The sequence below is a fragment of the Myotis yumanensis genome, unplaced genomic scaffold (assembly GCF_028538775.1).
Source record: "Myotis yumanensis isolate MYYU_CA2020_CCGP unplaced genomic scaffold, mMyoYum1.0.hap1 SCAF_20, whole genome shotgun sequence".
NCBI lineage: Eukaryota > Metazoa > Chordata > Mammalia > Chiroptera > Vespertilionidae > Myotis > Myotis yumanensis.
The window spans coordinates 2,640,161-2,663,452 of NW_027223771.1; the positions used below are offsets into that span (position 1 = coordinate 2,640,161).

General features: G+C 53.0%; 1 protein-coding gene across 1 annotated transcript in view; it reads right to left on the bottom strand.

The window, feature by feature from the left end:
• ACAN (aggrecan) overlaps positions 1 to 23,292 on the bottom strand; it is a 61,899-nt gene that overhangs the window by 27,165 nt on the left and 11,442 nt on the right. Inside the window, 5 exon segments of the mRNA XM_070400378.1 lie at positions 1,246 to 1,539; positions 2,369 to 2,496; positions 3,487 to 3,661; positions 5,097 to 5,480; positions 8,867 to 8,943. Of these exon segments, the coding sequence (XP_070256479.1) occupies positions 1,246 to 1,539; positions 2,369 to 2,496; positions 3,487 to 3,661; positions 5,097 to 5,480; positions 8,867 to 8,936 (1,051 nt within the window). The 5' untranslated portion in view covers positions 8,937 to 8,943.

The window sequence follows — 23,292 nt, forward strand, 5'->3', positions numbered from 1 at the left end:
TTTGGGGGAGACCCTAACCATTTTTGCAAAACTAATGCTTTTCATGGAAGATTGGGCCGTGGAGGGCAACGTGAAAGGAGCTATGTCACTGTTGCCATAAAATGGATGCAACTCTGTGTCATTCATTTTTTCTGTCCCTCTAAGAATTAGCGTTTAGTAGTAATTATTACCTAGATGATGTACAATATAAGATAAAAATATTTTTGTCTAAATTTTCAAAATATAGCCAAAACTTTCCCCCACTCTTTTTTTTTTTTTTTTTGACACAATCCATTTATTTTTTCCCTTTTTATTGAATTTATTGGGGGTCATACTGGATCCCCCCACACTTTTCAGCAACACTTTGGCCCCCCTTTTAAATGAACCCCATTGCAAAGGCAGATTACAGAACCGCCCTGTGGGGACACGGTCTCAATGTCAGGCCCCACCACCTTCTATGTGGTGCCACCATCTTCCCATTACCAGTGGTTCTCAACCTTCCTAATGCCGCGACCCTTTAATACAGCTCCTCATGTTGTGGTGACCCCTAATTTCATTGCTACAAATTAAACATAATTAAAGCATAGTGGTTCATCACAAAAACAATATGTAATTATATATGTGTTTTCCGATGGGCTTAGGTGACCCCTGTGAAAGGGTCGTTCGACCCCCCAAAGGGGTCTCGACCCACAGGTTGAGAACCGCTGCATTAGACGGATGAGACAACTGAGGCTCAAGGCCTTGGCTTTCCCACGGTTGCACAGTAGCAGGTGGCAGACTCTAAAACCCATGCTTTTAACCCATTCTGGGCTCATGAGACAGGCCGGATACCCCGCAGCCTCCAGCCACTGCACCTTCGCTCTCCTAGGAGCCTGTGGAAATGGGCACTGCTAAACCATGAGGTTCAGGTGCCCAGTGACCCCTTGAAGGGGTACAAACCAACCCCCCTGTTCCCAGATCTCTTCCTCTGGGCCCCGCTTTTGCTGGCATGACCCCCCCGTCCCGGCCCCCGGCCCCCACCCCATGCTTTTAACCCATTCTGGGCTCATGAGACAGGCCGGATACCCCGCAGCCTCCAGCCACTGCACCTTCGCTCTCCTAGGAGCCTGTGGAAATGGGCGCTGCTAAACCATGAGGTTCAGGTGCCCAGTGACCCCTTGAAGGGGTACAAACCAACCCCCCTGTTCCCAGATCTCTTCCTCTGGGCCCCGCTTTTGCTGGCATGACCCCCCCGTCCCGGCCCCCGGCCCCCACCCCCCACCGCACCTGTGTAGCAGATGGCGTCGTAGCGGGATGAGGGGTCGGGGTAGCCCGTCTGGTTGGCGTGCAGGTACACGGTCCTGACGCCGAGGAGGTTGCCGCCGCAGTTGGGCCGGGCCTTGGAGATGGGGTAGCGCACGCTGCGGTCGGCCAGCCAGCCGGCGCTGCACATGTCCATGCCGCCCTGCCAGGCCAGGTACAGCTGGCCCGTGGTGGCCAGCCGGGCGCCCAGCCGTCGGCACTCGCTGGCAGCCTCCTGGAAGGTGAACTTCTCTGGAGACGTCGAATAGAAGACCTCGCCTGTGAAGGACACAGAGGCAGGGTGAGGATCTCCCTCCCACCCCTGGCCCGTGGTGCCTCCAGGTCTCCAGAGCATTCTTTTTTTAATTTAATTTTATTTTTTATTTTTAAAAATATATTTTATTGATTTTTCACAGAGAGGAAGGGAGAGGGATAGAGAGTCAGAAACGTCGATGAGAGAGAAACATCGATCAGCTGCCTCCTGCACACCCCCCACTGTGGATGTGCCCGCAACCAAGGCACATGCCCCTGACCGGAATCGAACCTGGGACCCTTCAGTCCGAAGGCCAATGCTCTATCCATTGAGCCAAACCGGTTCGGCAGAGCATTCTTTTTTAAAAAAAAAAAAAAAATACATTTTTTGTTGATTTCAGAGAGGAAGGGAAAGGGAGAGAGAGATAGAAACATCAATGATGAGAGAGAATCATGGATCGGCTGCCTCCTGCACGCCCCACACTGGGGATGGAGCCTACAACCCGGACATGTGCCCTGACTGGGAATCGAACCTAGATCTCCTGGTTCCTAGGTGGACACTCAACCACTGAGCCACGCCGGACAGTGGTGGCTGGTCAGAGCAGCGAGGGGCCTGGCTGGGAGGGGAAGTCCTAGGTGAGGGATCAGCGACCACCACTCTTTGGCTCAGGGGTGGCACCAGTTTGCAGGAGCCTGGGGTGACTGAGGCCTGGAGTCCCCATTCTCCCGTCCCCCTTCCTCTATTCCCCATGGCAGAGGGGGTCAAGTGGGGGGTGCCCTGGGTGAGATCCCGAGTGTCAGCAGGGTGAAGGGGGGACACGAAGGGGGCCCCTGGGAAGGGGGCAGGCGGCCTCACCCTCCATCTCCTCGGCGAAGCAGTACACGTCATACGTCTCGTTGGTGTCGCGGATGCCATAGGTTCTCACTCCGGGAAACTCGTCCTTGTCCCCGTAGCAGCCTTCCCGGGGAACGTGGATGGGGTACCTGCCAGGAGCCCAAAGTGGGGTGATTCACTAGGAGACAGAGGGGGGCTGTGCCCTTGCAGGCTCCTCCCGTGAGGGAGGGAGTGGTGACTCATTGAGGCGTGTTCCCCGTGTCCGCCCTGGATGTGTGGACTGTTTGTTTTTATAGGTTTTTCGTCCGCTTTACCGAACTGTGTATTTTCATAGCTATTGGTGATTAGATTCAGCCCCTTTACTGAATACTTATGGACACCAAACACATTCTATCAGGGGCCTGCAAACCTTTTCTGTAAAAGGCCAGAGAGCAACTATTTTAAATTTAAAAAAAGTTTTTATTTCATTTTATTATTTTTAAAAAATATATTTTTATCGATTTCAGAGAGGAAGGGAGAGGGAGAGGAAAACATCAATGATGAGAGAGAATCATCGACTGGCTGCCTCCTGCATGCCCCACACTGGGGATCGAGCCTGCAACCCGGACATGTGCCCTTGACCAGAATCGAACCCGGGACCCGTCAGTCCGCAGGCTGATGCTCTAGCCACTGAGCCAAACCAGCTAGGGCCAAAAAATATTTTGATTGATTTGAGAGAGAGAGGAAGGGAGAGGGAAAGAAACATCGACTGGTTGCTTCCTGCATGCCCTCTACTGGGGCTCAAGCCAGCAACCTGGGCATGTGTCCTGACCAGCAATCGAGCCCGTGACCTCTTGGTTCATGGGTCAGTGCTCCACACTGAGCCACACCGGCCGGGCCAAATAGTTTAAGTTTTGGTGGGGAACGATGATGTGCATGTCATTTGCTTGGAGAGAATGCTCCCATAGGACAGAGCTGCTCGCAGCCACGCCCTCCGTGCAGGACACAATAACGAAGACCCGGGGTTGATCATCGGCTGCTTGCTGTAGAGTTGGCCAAGGCACCCCCACCCTCGGCTGGCCATGGTGTTGCACCAGCTCAGGGCTGGTCACCGTTCCAGGCCATTGTCCACCCCACTCCGCCGGCGGCCGCGGGCTCACCTGACAGTCTGGTCGGCCAGCCAGCCAGCGTCGCACTGGTGGAAGCCGTCCTCGTAGGCGGCCTGCAGCTGCTCGGGCGTGGCGATGATGGCGCTGTTCTGCAGGCAGGCCCGCTGCGCCCTGTCGAAGTCCAGGGTGTAGCGCGTGGAGATGGCTCTGTAATGGAACACGATGCCTGCGGGACAGACGGGGGCCGGAGAGCAGGTCAGGCACAGCTTCCCGAAACCGAAGCCCTCACAGAAGGACGGCCGTGGTCAAAGGGGCCTCACAGTCAGCTGGTCCACCCTCTAGCTCAGTGGTCGGCAAACTGCGGCTCGCGAGTCACATGCGGCTCTTTGGCCACTGGAGTGTGGCTCTTCCATAAAATACCACGTGCGGGCGAGCACATACAGTGCGATTGAAACTTCGTGGCCCATGCGCAGAAGTCGGTATTTTGTGGAAGAGCCACACTCGAGGGGCCAAAGAGCCGCATGTGGCTCGCGAGCCGCGGTTTGCTGACCACTGCTCTAGCTGATGCGTGACTCCCCTTTCCACATGTGGTCTTTCTGCCTCTGCTGGGACTCCCCCAGCCACGGGGAACTCACTACCTCACACCTATGAACACCCATGATAAATCTAATCATCAGAAAGTTCTTTGTTTAAAATTTTTATTTTATTTTATTCTTTAAAAGTATTTTTTTTATGTAACTTTCATTTCTGAGGGAAAATACCTTCTTTCCTTTCAACTCCCATAACAAAATACAGAGCTATCAGATACCCCTTGAAAAACACGTATAATATACGTATATTTCCATAGCATTATATCATATAGATGATACATATGCAAAAATGTGAAGACTTTATAGAAAGGGGATCATCTAAAAGGCACTGCACGGTGGAGTTAAGATCACTTACATTTTTTGGACACATACACACTTTAGTCTGCTTAAGCTGACTAGTGAAGTCATCTAGAAAGTTCTTTACGTGAAACTATAAAAGCTGTCTCCTTATATCCCCCCCGCCCCACATTTGCTTCAGGGAAAAGACCCTTAGGGCCCAGGTACCCTCAGCCCAGCGGATTCCTGGTGGGAACCCTGTGTGTGACACCCCCCAGGAGTGGACTGTCTTTGACTGGGCCTCCCAACAGGAAACATCTGGTGCCAATCGAAGCCAACCAAGGACACGACCATGCTCCCTGTGCCATGGAGAGACAGGGCACCCGGGCGTCTTCAACCCTTTCTTTGGCTTCTGGGACTGAGAGTGGGGGTCTGGGTGGGGAGGTGGGGGAGGGAAAAGACAGCTGGATGAAGAGCCAGGAGTCTGCTCCGGCTCACGTCCAGGGAGACATGAGGCAAGTCTCTCAACCTCAGTTAGCCTATCTGTACAATGGGTATGCTCCCACGGCCCACGGAATCACAGGATCGTGGCAAAGCACCACTTCCATGAGACGGTAGCCAGGAAATAGGGACTCCCCTCCAAGTCCAGTTGACTGAGGTGCAAACGGGCTTGGGGAGGAGCTGGGGTTTGAGAGCCAGCCTGTCTGGGTCCACATGGGGAGGACAGTGTTTGGTTCTTTTTGCAGGTGAACCAGGATCCCTGGGAGGGAGCCTGGGGACGGGGACAACTCTCACCTTTCACCACGACCTCCACGGTGGCCTCGCTGTCCTCGATGCCATGCATGACCTCACAGCGGTAGATCCCGGAGTCGTTGGAGCGCAGGTTCTGAATTTCCAAGGTGGCGTCGCTGGGAATGGCCGGGTAGTTGGGCAGCGAGACCTTGTCCTGGTAGGCGGCGCTGACCCGCACCTGCCCGTCCGTGGCCACCAGCAGGACCATCTCCTTCTCCTTGGAGATGCGGCTCCATTTGATTCTCGGGGTGAGGGGCGCGGTGGCGGGGGCGGTGGTCACGGGGTGCATGGGGTCGATGAAGTAGCAGGGGATGGTGAGGGAGGTCCCCAGGAGGACCCGCAGAGGGGACGGCTCGGGGATGCTGACGCTCAGCGAGCTGTCAGGGTCTGTGGGGGAGAGAGGCCTGTTAGTGCCCAAGAGGACCACCCAGCCTTCCCTGGCAGAACCCAGTGAGCCCGTGTTGGGGACACACCTGTGCCATACGGAATTCCCAGAAATCCTTGCAACACCCCTCCCAGAGCAGCATTCCTCAAGACCCCAGGTGTCTGCACCTCAGGACAGGAACTATGGAGCCAGAAAAGGGGTTGCCGAGGAGGGCATGGGGGACTTCAGGGTCAAGACCACCTCTCTGGCCCTGGCCGGTTTGGCTCAGTGGACAGAGCGTCCGCCTGTGGACCAAAGGGTCCCGGGTTCGATTCCGGTCAAGGGCACCGGGTTGTGGGCTTGATCCCCAGTGTGGGGCGTGCACGAGGCAGCCGATCAACGATTCTCTCTCATCATTGATGTTTCTATCTCTCTCCCCGTCTCCCTTCCTCTCTGAAATCAATAAAAGTGTATTTAAAAAAAAAGGACCACCTCTTTGTTTCTCAAACTAAGGTGCCTTAGGGGATGCCAAGCCACCGGATAAACAGGAACCAACTTCCTGGAGTGACAGCTTGACTCCAAGACGTGGGGAAAAGTTATTTGGGGGTAGGAACATCGTTATGGGGAAGAAAAAAAAAATCCACAAAATTTCAGAGCTGTGCCTCCCAGGATGAGGTCAGCCTTGGGCTTTATCCCGGCTTTGCCGGCGGACAAGTGATTCTCTTCTGCTGTTGGGGAAGCATCAGAGAAGACCTGACATTTAGGTCTACAAAGAGGCAGGCGGGGGTAGGGGTGAGATATGACCAGATCCTTAAAAAAATCATAAAGCCCTGGACAACAGGGCTCAGATGGTTGAGCGCCATCTCATGTACAGAGAGGTCGCTGGTTCGATTCCCAGGCAGGGTACAGGCCCGGGTTTCGGGCTCCATCCCCAGTAGGGGGCGTGCAGGAGGCAGCGGATTCTCATCTCTCGCTCTCTCTCTGCCCCAAATCAGGAAAAACATATTTAAAAAAAATCATAGAGAGATTTCATAGGGAAGCTGCTGTGGTTCACCCAATCCTGTTAGAAGTAAAGGTCACCCTGGAACAGGACAGAAAACAGCTTTTGGAAAAACGGCCCCTTTCATGCCGAATCGGAGCTTCAGGGGAGCCTTTCCCCGGGACAGGCTGCAGGTTGAACATAAACATGCTTCAGATGCTTGTGGGTGACAGGCACATGCCAGGGCCAGGCACGGGGCAGCCAGGAATGTCCGGGGTCCAGCCCTAACCTTTGCATGTCCTGGGGAGTCACCACCAGGCCCCTCCGCACAATTCTCCCTTTGAATGCTCCACAGCACAGCGTGGTTTGAGAGGCGAAAGGCCGGGAGGGAGAATGGTGCCCAGTGCTGCACTTTTTAAAGCTCTCAACCGCTCCCGGGCAACGGGCGTGTGCCTGTGTGGGCAACCCCCCCTCCCCCACGGGTTCCAGCCAGGGACTGCGTACCCGTGGGTCTCAGGGCAAGGGGACACGTGGAGACCCTCGGTCTAAATCAGGGGTCCTCAAACTACGGCCCGCGGGCCACATGCAAATACAAATATTGTATTTGTTCCCGTTTTGTTTTTTAACTTCAAAATAAGATATGTGCAGTGTGCATAGGAATTTGTTCATAGTTTTTTTTTTAAACTATAGTCCGGCCTTCCAACGGTCTGAGGGACAGTGAACTGGCCCCTGTTTAAAAAGTTTGAGGACCCCTGGTCTAAATATTTAAGAGTTACAAATCAAGCGGACAGGTTGCGCAATAGAATACTACGTTCTAGCTTCCCGTGGGACAGGGACACCTTTCACAGTGAAAAGCCGGGTTCCAATGCAGACTTCTCGGATCCCTCAGCGTGTGGCATCGGTATCGGGACCCCTTCTTTTCCCACCGCTGCTTTGCTCTGTGAGGGGACTGTGTTCTTCCCAGCCTCACACCCCAGCTCTGTCTACACCCCACGCATCAGCCACCCCTTAACCTCTCCCTCGAGCCTCGGGGTGGCTCACACCAGGGGCGTGATCCCTGACAGAGGAGAGACCGAGCGGTCCCGGAAGTGGCGTGGGTCCACTTGGGCAGGGAATTCTGGGCATCCTGGTACCGAGGGCATGGCCTACAGGGGGGCATCGATCTGGATGGCCATGTGTCGATGGCAGGACAGACTCCTCACCCTTTAGGGAGCACTGGGGCTGGGGGAGGGTCATGCGAAGGGGTCGCGGGGAGGAGCTCTAAAGTGCATGGCCCAGGCCCTGGCCGGCGAGGCTCAGTGAATAGAGCGTCAGCCTGCAGACCGCAGGGTCCCGGGTTCGATTCCGGTCAAGGGCACGTACCTTGGTGGCAGGCTCCTCCCCGGCCCGGGCCCTGGTCGGGGCTCGTGCAGGAGGCAACCCATCCATGTGTTTCTCTTACATCGATGTTTCTCTCTGTCTTTCCCTCTCTCTTCCACGCTCTCTAAAACAGTGGTTCTCAACCTTCCTAATGCCGAGACCCTTTCATACAGCTCCTCATTCTGTGGTGACCCCCAACCATAAAATTATTTTCGTGGCTACTGCATAACTGTCATGTTGATACTGTTATGAATCGTCGTGTAAATATCTGATCTGCAGGATGCATTCAGGCAACCCCTGTGAAAGGGTCGTTCGGCCCCCAAAGGGGTCGCGACCCACAGGTTGAGAACCGCTGCTCGAAAAGATCAAGGCGAGGATTCACAACAACAAAATAAATAAAAAATGAAGTGCATGGGCCAGAGCAGAGGCCAGAGCAGCGGGGTCTCTGGCGGGATCTAAGCGAGATCCGTCTCACTTTGGGGCGAGCCGGTTCCCGGGTCAGTGGACACTTTGCTGACTTGGCTCAGGGCTTGATGATCAGAAACCGACCAGGCGCCTGCCACACGCAAGAGACCAGGTGGCGGGCGGGGGCGGGGGAGAGGGTGAGGGTTTGCCAAGAAAGACAAAGACCCGTGTGATCACCCGGGGCTCCCCCCTGACTGTTTCTCAGGCAGTTTTCTCAGCTGCTCCAGCCGATGCTTCCCGGCAGCCTTTTCTCTTTGGGCTCCTCTATGTCTGGCCCCGATCCCAAGCTCAGTGTGCAAACCGTTCTAGGTGAGACCCCTGGAGGGGGTCCTGGGAAGGTGGGCACCTGCCTGGACGGTCCCCCCCCCCGCCCGCTCCCCCATCAGCTGTCCATCCCAGAGGGCACCTGGACACATGCGTGCGCTCACATGTACAGATGCTCTGTCACCGCGGTTAGGCTCAATTTCCACAGAAAAGGGGAAGGGCCGGGGAAAAGGCCAGGACGCGGGAGGTTCTATCCCCGGGACCAGCAGCACCAGGTTCAAGACCCAGAGCCCAGGCTCTGGTCCCTCTGGATGAATGAGACCGGCGTGGGAATGTCCTCACCTGAGACTTCTATGGAGACGGTGGCGGCGATGACCCGCAGAGTCACAAACACGAGGAGTAAAGTGGTCATAGTTCACCTGGAAGAGGGGAGGAGGAAGTGTTATTTGGGGGGGTCAGACGCAGGGAGGTCAAACGATACAGGATGATAAACTTCACATGTGCCCAAGGCTGCTTGCTGGTCACTCCCTTGCATGGACCCGCGTTGGCACCTGCCCCGCCCTCCTCTCCAGTCCGTGGACGGTTGGTCTTGGTTTAAGACGTGTTTGTATCACATGCCCTGGCTGGTGTGGCTCAGTAGATAGAGCGTCAGCCTGTGGACTGAAGGGTCCCGGGATCGACTCCAGTCAAGGGCACATGCTCTGGTTGTGGGCTCGATCCCTGGTAGGTGGCGTGCAGGAGGCAGCTGATCAGTGATTCTCTCTCATCATTGATGTTTCTCTTTCTCTCTCTCCCCCTCTCTCTTCCTCTCTGAAATCAATAAAAATATATTTAAAAAAAGACATGTTTGCATCACAGGTAATCCCCAGGGAGGAGGGAGGAAGCCTTGGAGGGGATGGCGGGTCTGCAAGGAAAGACAAGGATGGAGTAACACTCAGCTGAGCCTGTGGCCCCCGCTTCCCCTTCAGAATCTAATGGCCCAGCAGGTGTCACTGTTGGCTCAGCCACTATCCACTGGGGTTCCCCTCTAGCCTGGGTTCCCCCATCCCAGGAATATATGGGGAGCAGTGGATGGAGCTTAGGACTCTGAGAGACCCTCTTGAGTGTCGACCTGTCTTGCCAATATATTTTTATTGGTTTCAGAGGAAGGGAGAGGAAGATAGAGGTAGAAACATCAATGATGAGAGAGAATCGGCTACTGGGGATCGAGGCTGCAACCAAGGCACATGCCATTGGCTGGAACAGAATCCGGAACCCTTCAGTCTGCGGGCTGACGCTCTATCCACTGAGCTAAACCGGTTAGGGCTTAAAAAAATTATTTATTGATCTCAGAGAGGAAGGGAGAGGGAGAGAGAGACAGAAACATCCATGACGAGAAAGACTCATTGATTTGTTGTTTCCTGCATGCCCCCTACTGGGTATTGAGCCTGCAACCTGGGCATGTGCCCTGACTGGGAATCGAACTGTGACCTTCTGGTTCATAGGTCTACGCTAACCACTGAGCTCACCAGCCAGGCGGGCCTGTCATTTGAGCGATCTTTCCTTCATGCTCCAGGTTCTACGGGGGGGGGGGGGGGGGGGGGGGGGAAGGGGGCACTGAGATGAATGTGGGAGGCGTGTCTCCCTCACACGGCAGGAAGTCTGGAAAACCCTCAAGGCCTAAGAAACAGCCCCTTGCTTCTCCCCAGGACTTTATCCCTTTCAGTGGTTCGCAACCTTCTGGCCCTTTAACCCTTTTTGGTCCAACGTCGAGGCTGACTCGACAGACCAGGCGCTGGGAGCAGGTCCAACGTCGAGGCTGAGGTCGACACCGCAAACCGGTTCAACATTCAATCCCGTCAATTAATTTGGACCAGACTGTTTGAATTCCAAAAATAAAATTGGGCCGCAAAGGGTTAAATACAGTTCCCTCATGTTGTGACCCAACCATAAAATCATTGTCGTGGCTACTTCATCACTGTAATGTTGCTACTGTGATGAATCGTCATGTCAATATCTGATAGGCAGGATGGTCTTAGGCGACCCCTGTGAAAGGGTTGTTCGACCGCCAAAGGGGTCGCGACCCACAGGTTGAGAACCGCTGCTTTAGATGCTGCCCTCAAAAAAACCCCCAAAAAACTGGGGCTCCAGGTTCTGGCTCCGTGAGGGGTTGCAGTGGTGTCCTCCAGGCCCAGTGGGACCAGTCACGGCTGGGAAATAGCCCCCCCGGGGGGCTCCAAGGGTAAGGGGTCCCCTCCACTCTGGGGAGGGGGTGAGACGTGTGGCTCCCGCCTTTCCCCCAGCCTCAGGGATCCATGACCAGACACAAGGCCCGCCTGTCCGTCCTCCCTCGGAACACCCTTCCCTGGGCCGTAGCGAGTATGTTTTCGGAGCTGTGTTTCCTCCCTGACTCCGAACAAGCCAGGCATTGTCCGGGATGCTGTGGTTCTCTAGGGGGGGCTTGGGCCCGCTCTGTGCTCCTCCCCGGTCTCCTCGATCAGCAATGAAAAGGGTGGGGATTTGGGGGGGGTGCAGGGGGGGGAGGTGGGTGGGTGTGGGGTGGGCCGTAAAACTAATTTTATTTCTTCTTTTTTTAAAAAGACAAACTTTGGGATAGAAATATCGCCGATAAATATGCTCCTGGGTTTGTGTGTGTTTTCTTCGCTGCAAAGAAAATAGGGAGACATTCCATTCTGTCTGGGTTCCAAGTGTCCGGGCCTCACTTGGGCTTTTATGGGAAGACGGGGACTCTGCCAGGCCATCAACAGGGAGGCCATTCTCCGCGGGAGGTGGGGAGGGGATGGCGTACCTGGGGCGGAGGAGGGGGAGAGGGGGCGCCTGAAATGAAGCGAAGGAAGGGCTTGGGGGTCAGGAAGTCAGAATGCTGCTGGGGGTCAGAATGCTGCTGCATGAAGGCTGGTGAGAGAGAGAGAGAGAGAGAGAGAGAGAGACCGAGACCCATAGTTAGAAACAGGGAAACCCTTCCCCTCATCAGTAGACTCTGTGCCATAATTGGCAACCTGGCCCGAGTCTTGGCCTTTACTCCATCAAATTATGGGACTGGCCCTGGCCGGTTTGGTTCAGTGGATAGAGCGTCGGCCCATGGACTGAAGAGTCCTGGGTTCAATTCCGGTCAAGGGCACGGACCTCAGTTGCAAGCCCCTTCCCTGGCCCTGGTCCAGGCATGTGTGGGAGGCAGCCAATAGATGTGTCTCTTTCACATTGATGTTTCTCTCTCTCTCTCTCTCTCCCCCCCTCCTTTCTACTATCTCTAAAAAAAAAAAAAAAATCAGTGGAAAAACAAGCAAATAAACAAACGTATTTATTGTGGATTGTTAAAAAAAAATTATGGGACTGAATGGGCGGCTCACCGTCTCGCCTTGAACCCCTCAAAGGGTAGGGGAGACCTCCAGACCTAGTTTTGGCTCAGCCACTCACTGCTTTATTTTTTAAATATATTTTTATTGATTTTGGAGAGAAAAGGAGAGGGAGAGAGAGAGAGAGTGAAACATCAATGATGAGAGAATCATTGACCGGCTCCCTCCTGCACGCCCCATGCCCCCGGGGATTGAGCCTGCAACCCAGGCATGCGCCCTGACCGGGAATCGAACCAGGAGTCAAACCGTGACCTCCTGGTTCACCGGTCAATGCTGAGCCACTGAGCCGCGCCGGCTGGGCCACTCACTGCTGTAATAACACCAGACCCGTCCCCAAAGGCTGAGTGAGATGCTGGGCCAGGCAGGGGCCCTCTCTGAGGGTAGGGACTGAGTCTGGCTCGGTCCCCAGCATGGGGTCTGGCGCTCAGCAGGCATCCCTCAATGCCCGGTTCCTCCCCGCTCCCTGATGGCAGGCCTGGGGGAGCCTCGCCTCTCAGAAGGTGGGGATCAGGAGAGAGGTGAGCAGTTGTCCGGAGGCCTCTTGTCCTGGGATGAGGGCTGGACTAGGCTCTTTTAAAAAATATATATTTTATTGATTTTTTACAGAGAGGAAGGGAGAAGGATAGAGAGTTAGAAACATCGATGAGAGAGAAACATCCATCAGCTGCCTCCTGCACATCTCCTACTGGGGATGTGCCCGCAACCAAGGTACATGCCCTCGACCAGAATCGAACCTGGGACCCTTCAGTCCGCAGGCCGACGCTCTATCCACTGAGCCAAACCGGCTAAGGCCGGACTAGGTTCTTTCCATAAAGAAGCAAACTGCCTTTGTTTCAGAAACAACATCACTATACATCGGGGAAGCAGCGAGCACCTATCACCATAGCCCCCAACCCCTTTTTCCTACGGCATTCACCTGTGTTTTAAGGAGGTGTCACCTGCTGGTGTCCTGTTTGCTTTTCCCACATTAACACAGTGGATCAAATGACTTTTTTTATTTTTTAAATTCTCAACCGAGGATATTTTCCCATTGATTTTTAGGGAGAGTGGAAGAGAGAGGGAAAGACAGAGAGAAACATAGATGTGAGAGAAACACATCGATTGGTTGCCTCCTGCACGCGCCCTGACCAGGACCCGGGCCAGGGAGGAGCCTACAACCGAGGTACGTGCCCTTGACTGGAATCAAACCCGGGACCCTTTGGTCCGCAGGCCGACGCTCTATCCACTGAGCCACACCGGCCAGGGCTAAACGGCTTTTTCTCTGTTCCTTCAGGAGTGATGACTATGGGGTTTTACAGTCACGACCTCCCTGCCAGGGATCCTGCCCATGAGGCTTAGCCTCTGATTGAGAGAAAGGTGGTCCTTCCTGCCCAGGGTGGCCCGTGCCATGGTTGGGCAGCTCTCACTGTGCTCAAGGTTTTCCAAGATTGCCCGGCCGGCATGGCCCAGTGGCTGAGCGTCCACCTATGAACCAGGAAGTCACAGTTCGATTCCTGATCAGGGCACATGCTTGGGTTGTGGGCTCCATCCCTAGTAGGAGGCAGCTGATCCATGATTCCCTCTCATCACTGATGTTTCTATCTCTCTCCCTCTCTCCCTTCTTCTCTGAATCCATAAAAAGACATTTTAAAATAATAATAAGGCTGCACATGGACCGTGACCTTCCCACAGTCACATGCGGGGCTGGTGCGCTGGCACGAATCAGTACAGCCGTGCACAGCGTCACAAGCAAGCGGTATACTTGTATCTCCAGCTGAGATGTATTTAATGCAGCACAAGAAGGGGCGACCTCAGCCCAGGTGGTGTTGCTCAGTGGTAAGCTGCATGGTGTGGCTCACCGTACACTACTGGGAGGAACTAGCACTTAAGTAAAGAAACTGCCTGGGGGAAGGGCCCTGGGTACCCCTCTTTTTCTGCCGATGCAGCCTCACTTTCCAGTGGCCGTGTTGTCCTACACGAGTCCCAGGGGTCACTGGAACTGACCCTGAAACCAAGGCCGGTTTGCTAGTCTCAGAGCCGGGCGGGGCAGGGCAGGGCCATGTTCGTCTCCACATCACGCATGTGGCCCGGCAGTGCAGACGCAGCCAATGTTTGCTGAGAAGTGAACAGAAGCGCCCCCCTGCCCTGACCCTGCAGGGCTCCTGTGTCCTTAGCAGGTCCTGCCTCTGGGTTCTGACTGCTTCTACCACCGATTTTTTTTTTTTATAATATATATTTTCATTGATTTCAGAGAGGAAGGGAGAGGGAGAGAGAGATAGACACATCCATGATGAGAGAGAATCATCGATCGGCTGCCTCCTGCACGCCCCCTGCTGGGGATTGAGCCCATAACCTGGGCTTGTGCCCTTGACCACAATCGAACCCGGGACCCTTCAGTATGCAGACTGATGCTCTATCCACTGAGCCAAACCGGCGGTTCTCAACCTTCTGGCCCTTTAAATACAGGTCCTCATGTGGTGACCCAACCATAAAATTATTTTCGTGGCTACTTCATCACTGTCATGTTGCTACTGTTATGAATCGTCATGTAAATATCTGATATGCAGGATGGTCTTAGGCGACCCCTGTGAAAGGGTCGTTCGACCGCCAAAGGGGTCTCGACCCACAGGTTGAGAACCGCTGGGCTAGGGCATCTACGGCCTATTGTTTAATATAAGCTAGCTTCACCATGTGGAACATGACCTCCTTACAGCTGAAAGTTAATCCTTAAGTTGAAGAAAAAACAACAAACCCTTCTGTGTTAATTTACATTGAACAACATCTTGCCAGGAACAACAAAAAGTGGTATTAGACATCTATGCATTGGATGAGTGGGTGGATCTTGGAATTGGCCGACCAGTAAGATTTGCCAGTCACCAGTGGCTCTGTGTTCGTGACTTCAGTTTTGGGGGCAGGGATTGGAAAGGACCAGGGTCACCCATTCCCCCAGCGTCAGCCCTCAGCACATCACTTCTTTTCGGGCCACACTCCCAAATGTGTCTCTCCTCTGGTCTCTCAGAGACAAGACCATCCTACATCTGTGCATGAAAGCCGTGGCCTATGCACCCGAGATGGGGTTTGAAATCCAGCACAGGGAAGTGCACACGGAATCCCACCAAGGGCACAGCTGGCCAGAGTGGCGCCAACTGCACCTGCTAATTTCCCATTAGCAGGGATGGTGTGGAAATGGGGAGCCAGGAAGCTGATTCCAATTCTCTCTCTGTCCTAACTCACAGGGATCCGCATGGAAGCCTTCATTTTTCCCATCTGTAAACTGGAACCACAGTGCCAGCTTCACCCCCCAAGAAAAGAGTGAAGGGCAGGTCTGTGGATGCCAATCCTCTTTTTTCTATCTCCTCCCCCTTTCTCTTCTCTCTCCCTTCCTCCTCTGATCACCGCCCTCTCTCTGTGTCTGTTTTCATATAATTGATTTCCTTACTCCTATTTTATTAATTGCTCCTAGATCTAATTTTTTAAAATATGTTTTTATTGATTTTTTTTCGAGAGAGAGAGAGAGGAAGGAAGAGGGAGAAAGAGAGAGAAACATCAATGAAAGATAAAAAGGGATTAGCTGCCTCCTGCATGCCCCCTACTGAGGATGGAGCCCGAGACCAGGGCATGTGCCCTGACAGGGATTCGAACTGGTGATCTCTTGGTTCACGGGTCGACACTCAACCACTGAGCCATACCAGCCAGGCTAATTGCTCCTAGATCTAATTTATTTATTTAAAAAATGATTTACTTATTTATTTGCTAGTTCTTTATCGTTGAAAGTATTACGTATGTCTCCTTTCCCCCATTGACCTCTCCCAGCCGGCTCCAGCACCCCAGCACAGGCCTCACCCCGCAATCGTCCCAATCCATGGTTATGCTTATATGAATGCATACAAGTCCTTTGGTTGATCTCTTACCTCCCCTCCCCCACCCCTCGCCTCCTGCCTTCCCTCTGAGGTTTGACCGTCTGTTCGACACTTCTATGTCTCCTAGATCTAACTTAAATGCTTCCCTCTTGGATGGTCATTTGCTCTACAAGAATAGCAAACAACCAGCACCCCCACCTTGGTTAACCTAGGGCTCACTTTGGCATTTGCCCCCCAAGTCTATGTGTACATAGCCCGTGGGTTCAAACAAAACTGTGGCCTGGAAGGTAAGATCCTAATGATACCCCCTGACCTCCCCAGGGACACAAGGCTTGTCCCTCTCAGAGTATCTCTGGTGTCACTGAGTGGGGACAGCCACCCCCTCTCTACCCTTTGGCAACAATGAGCATCTTACCACCAGAATCAACTTAATACAGTGGTTTCATGGACCAGGAGTGGGCAGGATGGGCAAAGCAGGGAGCAGTGGGTAACTCCAGAGTCAGCGTCCAGGGGAAACACAGACTCAGAGCCACGCTGGCCCCTGAGGAAGGATGCATGTCCAAGGGGCTGGGAGTGAGGTGAGCCCAGGAGCTAGGAAGACGGGCTGACCACGGGGAGTGCTTCTTAAGGGTGTGGTGGCTGCAGCCATTCCAGGCCGGAAGTATGTGCCTGGACGCTCAAGCCCGTCTGGCGTGGCTCAGTGGTTGAGCGTCCACCTATGAACCAGGAGGTCACAGGTTCAATTCCCAGTCAGGGCACATGTCCGGGTTGTGGGATTGAGTCCCAGTGTGGGGTGTGCAGGAGGCAGCCGATCCATGATTCTCTCTCATCATTGATGTTTCTAGCTCTCTCTCCCTCTCCCTTCCTGTCTGAAATAAATAAACTCAATAAAAGTATTTTTTTTTTTTAAAAAAAGAATTCAGCCCTAACTGGTTTGGCTCAGTGGATAGAATGTCGGCCTGTGAACTGAAGGGTCCCGGGTTCGATTCCGGTCAAGGGCATGTACCTTGGTTGCGGGCACATCCCCAGTAGGGGGTGTGCAGGAGGCAGCTGATTGATGTTTCTCTCTCATTGATGTTTGTAACTCTTTATCCCTCTCCCTTCCTCTCTGTAAAAAATCAATAAAAATATATTTTAGCCGAACCGGTTTGGCTCAGTGGATAGAGCGTCAGCCTGCGGACTGAGGGGTCCCAGGTTCGATTCCAGTCCGGGGCATGTGCCTTGGTTGCGGGCACACCCCCACTGGGGGGCGTGCAGGAGGCAGCTGATCGGTGTTTCTCTCTCGTCAATGTTTCTGGCTCTCTGTCCCTCTCCCTTCTTCTCTGTAAAGAAATCAATAAAATATATATTTAAAAAAATATATATATATTTAAAAAAAAAAAGAATTCAGCTCAATATCACCAGCCTTTCGCCAAGAATCCCACCTCTCCCTTCCCTCCATGGCAAATTCCCAGTAAAACCAGTTTAAAGTGGAGAGGTATGGCCGGGCCGGTGTGGCTCAGTGGTTGAGCATTGACCTATGAACCAGGAGGTCATGGTTCGATTCTCGGTTGGGGCATATGCCAGGGTGGCGGGCTCCATCCCCAGTGGGGGGCACGCAGGAGGCAGCCGATCCCTGATTCTCTCTCATCATGGATGTTTCTAGTTCTCTCTCCCTCTCCCTCCCTCTCTGAAGTCAATAAAAATATATTAAAATAAAAATAAGTGGAGGGATACGTGGCACGATGAATGGCTCCTGAGTCACTCACCGGGGACGTTAGCTTTGCCCTGTTCTCTTTGTGGAAAAAACCCTGGTCCTGGGACCGGCCCCTTCCTGTTCTCAGCCATCCGTTCCAGCCCAGGCACTTGGAGATTTTCTCGCATTAATTTCAGACGTTGTGTAAATATTGGACCTGGGATTTTGGAAAGGGGTGTCTTTCAGCCCAAACTTTCCATCAGGCGCAAGCACCTTTCCTGGGGCGGGGATCTTGGGCCAAGAGCCGAGTTCTCCTACTCGGCGCTGACCGCGGGCCTAGCCGGGCAGAGAGCTCCTTCCTGCAGGGATTTGGGGAGGGGCTGGGGGCCCAGCGGGACTCCTCGGTGGCCTCCCTGGGTAGGAATTGAGCCCAGGTTTCAAAAATGACCTTTGGCGCCCTGGCCCGTTTGGCTCAGTGGATAGAGCGTCGGCCTGCGGACTGAAGGATCCTGGGTTCGACTCCGGTCAAGGGCATGTACCTGGATTGCGGGCAATCCCCAGTAGGGGGTGTGCAGGAGGCAGCTGATGGATGTTTCTCTCTCATGGATGTTTCTAATTCTCTATCCCTCTCCCTTCCTCTCTGTAAAAAAAAAAATCAATAAAAAAAATGACCTTTGGTGCCCTAGCTGGTTTGGCTCAGTGGATAGAGCGTCGGCCCGCAGACTGAAGGGTCCCGGGTTCGATTGCGGCCAAGGGCATGTACCTCAGTCTCGGGAGGGGGGTTGGTTGGGGAGGAGGCAACCAATCTATGTGTCTTTCTCACATCGATGTTTCTCTCTCTCTCTTTGCCTCTCCCTGTCCCTTCCACTATCTCTAAAATAAATAAAAAACAAAACAAACAACCTTTGGCAAAGGTTTATGGGAGTCAAGAGTCCTGGTGGAAACCACCGTTTGCCAGAAAGGGCCATGGGGAGCTGAGGGTCACAGCTGAATTCCTGGGCAAAGTGGACGAGCCAGGTGCCTGGGATGCAACTGAGAACCGACAAGGGGTGACTGGCCCAATCTCTTAACACTTTTGGGGCAGATGGTCAGGTTCTTGGAGTTTAGTCGAGGGCAGGGGTGGGGAACCTATTTTCTGCCAAGGGCCATTTGGAGATTTATAACATCATCTGTGGGTCAAACAATATTATCAACCTAAAAATGAGCCTGCTATATTTGGTCAAACATTTCATTAACTCGCTCCTCATGCCTTGCCAGGACCAGACCAAATGATTTTGAGGGCCTTGTACAGCCCACGGGCCAGATGTTCCCCACCCCTGGTCCAGGGCCAGTCAAAAGGAAGAAAGAAAATGGGTTATTTGGAGTTAAACCTATTTCTTTTTAATATATTTTTTTAATTGATTTCAGAGAGGGAGAGAGAGAGAGAAATATCAATGAGGAGAGAGAATCATCGATCGGGTGCCTCCTGCACGCCCCTTACTGGAGATTGAGCCTCCTGGTTCATAGGTCAACACTCAACCACTGAACCATGCCCACCAGGCAATACGCGACAGCAGTTTTTAGAGGAAGTAGTGTGATGGGTGCTCATGGATAAGGGAGACCAGGGATGAACAGGCCAATGCACACGGTGGGTGCAGTCGCCTTGCAGAGGCCGACAGATGCTACGGGCAGCGGGTGCTCCTGCTGTGATGAGGGGGGTGCACGCGCTTGGGATGGGGCACCAGGGGGGCTTCCTGGAGGAGGCGGCAGCCGGCAGCACTAGTGGAGATGCGGTTTCCTCCTGACACACACCTCGTGTCATTCTCTGAAGCCAGGAGAGTTTCCCCATCGCCTCGAAAACAAAGCCAGACTCCTTCGCCTCATCGTGGGGGCCCCTCAAAATCTGGCCCAGCTCCGTGTCTGCCTTTCTTGGATCCTACAGAATCTGCTCCTTTCTCCCTGCCTCTGTTCATGCGACCCCTTCCTCCTAGAATGCCCGGCGTGTCCCTGTCTGCCGAGGCTCAGATCAAATGCCACCCCCTCTTTGAAGCTCTCCCAGGGGCCCCCAGCAGGAGCGATCCTACATCCTCTCGGCTTCGGGAATCCTGTCATGGACAGAGGCCCTCCCTCTTGTGTTGGAGGATTTAGTCACCCATCTCAGCGCCTGTCCCACACCGTGAGCCCCAGGGTGGATCACACGGGCCCACCCTGGGATCCTTCCCCACACCGACTGCAGCGTTTCCCACGTGGGGGGAGTTGGAAAGAGGAAAGGAGGGAGGGAGGAAAGCCATGAAGTGCTGGGAGCTTCTCCCAATGACAGGCTGTCACTCCTTCCCCACGAAGGCCAGAAGGGGAGGCCGCGTCCCTGCGGGGTGGCCACGGGGTGAAGAGGTCATGCCCACTGTCCACTAAGCCGGCCCTGAGCCGTCCCGGGCAGGACAAGCTGACCTGAGAGAGCAGGGAGGGGGCCATGTCACCTCCAAGCTCCACCTCTGGCTCAGTCATCTGTGGGACTCAAGAGCTCAGCAAAGCTGCTCCGCTCACCGCTACGGTTCATTACAGAAAAGGGATGCAGCTCAAAGTCTGCAAAGGAAAGAGGCGCTCAGGGCAGGTCCGAGGGATCCCGGGCCGGGAGCCCCCGGTTCTGCTTTCCCAGGGGAGCCCTGAGGACAGCGCTTACTGGTGTGACAGCGCACACAGAGGACTTAGAAGTGACCTCTGGAAGCCGGATCCAGCTCCCATCGGCTCTCAAGAGGAGCCTGACCCACAAGTTGCTGAGTGGACGTTCTCTATGACGCCTTTCCTAGATCTGGGATCAGGACATGCAAATGAGGGTCAAATGAATGAGGTTTGAGTCCGGCCAGTGTGACTCAGTGGTTGAGCATCCACCTATGAACTAGGAGGTCACGGTTCGATTCCTGGTCAGGGCACATGCCCGGGTTGCAGGCTCGATCCCCAGAGCGGGGTGTGCAGGAGGCAGCCGATCCATGATTCTCTCTCACCATTGATGTTTTTATCTCTCTCTCCCTCTCCCTTCCTCTCTGAAATTAATAAAAATATATTTTAAAAAAAGAATCAACCAATGAATGCATACATGAGTGGAACAACAAATCAATGTTTCTCTCTCACTCTCTCTCTCAAATCAATCAATAAAAAAATAGTGGTAGCCCTAACTGGTTTGGCTCAGAGGATAGAGTGTCGGCCTGCGGACTGAAAGGTCCCAGGTTCGATTCCAGTCAAGGGCATGTACCTTGGTTGCGGGTACATCCCCAGTAGGGAGTGTGCAGGAGGCAGCTGGTCGATGTTTCTCTCATTGATGTTTCTAACTCTCTATCCCTCTCCCTTCCTCTCTGTAAAAAACCAATAAAATATTTAAAAAATAATGGTAAAATAGACATAACAATATTTACCATCTTATTCCATCCTTGGTTAGCATAAACAGTGACGTATAGGAGAGAATATATCATTTATTTAATTTGTGCCCCTGATAGAACTTGCTGTATATCTCACAGATGAGGCATGGGGCTGAAACACAGTATTAAGTCCACAAAGGAGGTTATGAGTTCAGCTGTGTCCCTCACAAAAGACACGTTGAAGCCCTAGTCCCCAGCACCCGTGAATGGGACCTTAGTGGGAAAAAGGGCTTTCGCAGATGTAATCAAGTGAATATGAGGCCATGAGGAGGGGTCCTTAGCTCAGTCTGACGGGCGTCCCTGGGAGAGGGGAAGACAGCCCCGTGAACACATGGACGCCCAGGGAGAACGCGGAGTGAGGATGGAGGCAGGGGTCAGAGTGAGGCGGCGACTGCCAAGGGCGCCAAAGACTGACAGCCACTCCCAGACGCCAGGAGAGACAGAACTCGATAGAACTCGAGGGGTAGAACTCGAGGTTCCCAAAGTGGTAGACCCTAAGAATAGACATTTATTCCTCAAAGCAGCTGCTCCTCCATGATGACCCAGTGAAGCACCAGGGGCTATGAAGGGAAGCTGGGCTTGCTGTCCTGGACTATGTGGAGCATCTTTATGTGATCATTTGATCTCGTCACAGAAATTATTTTTGTATTTATTTATTTACTGACCCAGGGCACCCCATTTTAAAAAATATATAATTTTTATTGATTTCAGAGAGGAAGGGAAAGGGAGAGAGAGATAGAAACATCCATGATAAGAGAGAATCGTGGGTCGGCTGCCTCCTGCACGCCCTCTACTGGGGATCGAGCCCGCAACCTGGGCATGTGCCCTGACTGGGAATCGTACCGTGACCTCTTGGTTCATAGGTTGACACCGAACCACTGAGCCACACTGGCCGGGCAAAGGTGCCCCAAATTTGAATATGAATCCCATTCAATCAAATTCCCAGGGAAAAAGAAAATCAAATCTCAAGATTAAATCTATTTGTAAAGTAAAGTCCAAAGATGTGTCAATCCAAAGGACGCAACATCTGAAATGAAATGAGCTTTGGGAGCCCTGGCCGGGTGCCTCAGCTGGTTAGAGAGCTGTCCCGCCATGCCAAGGTTATGGGTTCCATTCCCAGTCTGGACACACACAAGAATCAAGCACTGAATGCATAAAATAAGTGGAACAAGAAAAGTGATGTTTCTCTCTCTCTCTCTTCCTCTCTCTTAAAATCAATCAATAATAATAAAAAAGAGAGAGACAAGCTACAAAGAAAATGCAACAAAATGCTGCTGGGCCATGGGCGTTGGGGTGTTTTATCTTCTCTAAAATTGGGTGGTCAAGAAAGGCCTTCCCCAGGAGGTGACATTTGAACTTTTATTTTATTTTTTTTTTATTTTTTTATTTTTTAAATATATTTTATTGATTTTTTACAGAGAGGAAGGGAGAGAGATAGAGAGTTAGAAACATCGATGAGAGAGAAACATCGATCAGCTGCCTCACACACATCTCCTACTGGGGATGTGCTCGCAACCAAGGTACATGCCCTTCACCGGAATCGAACCTGGGACCTTTCAGCCCGCAGGCCGACGCTCTATCCACTGAGCCAAACTAGTTTTGGCGACATTTGAACTTTTAAAAAATATATATTTTGATTGATTTTAGAGAGAGGAAGGAAGACGGAAAGAGAGATAGGAACATCCATGACGAGAGAGAATCATTGATCAGCTGCCTCCCAGGAGGTGACATCTGGACCTGAAGGACCAGAGCGAGCCAGCCATGCAGAACCCCGTGGGAAGAGCATCCTGGCCCGGGAGGCCCTGAGGCGGGAATGCAGTGGAAAGCCAGTGGCTGCGGGTGGTGGGGGAGGGGAGGGTGAACTGTGGGTGCCGAGGGCAGGGGAGACCAGCTCCTGAGGGCTCTGGGCCAACGAAGGGGACAAAGGAGATGGGGCTTTATTCTAAGAGTCCAGGACCTCATCTCTGCAGTCCCAGAGGGCTGAGAAGGGAGATGCAAATGACCTTCATTGACCGCGGTATGCCATAGGGCTGGTCATTCTAGTTCGTACTTGCAGTGAGGAAGGACAGTGGGACTTAGTTACCATTTTCCAGCCACCGAACTGATGCCAGAACCTCACCTGGTGTGGGGGACCCCCGTCCCCCCCACCCGGCACCCCTAAGGCCCCTTTATGTTACAGGAATCAACCAATGAGTGCATAAATGAGTGGAACAACAAATCAATGTTTCTTATTCTCTCTTTCTTAAATAAATCAATAAAAAAAGTGTGGTAAAATAGACATAACAAAATTTACCATCTTTTTTTTTTTAAAAAAAAATATATTTTATTGATTTTTTACAGAGAGGAAGGGAGAGAGATAGAGAGTTAGAAACATCGATGAGTGAGAAACATCGATCAGCTGCCTCCTGCACATCTCCCACTGGGGATGTGCCCGCAACCAAGGTACATGCCCTTGACCGGAATCGAACCCGGGACCCCTCAGTCCGCAGACCGACGCTCTATCCAC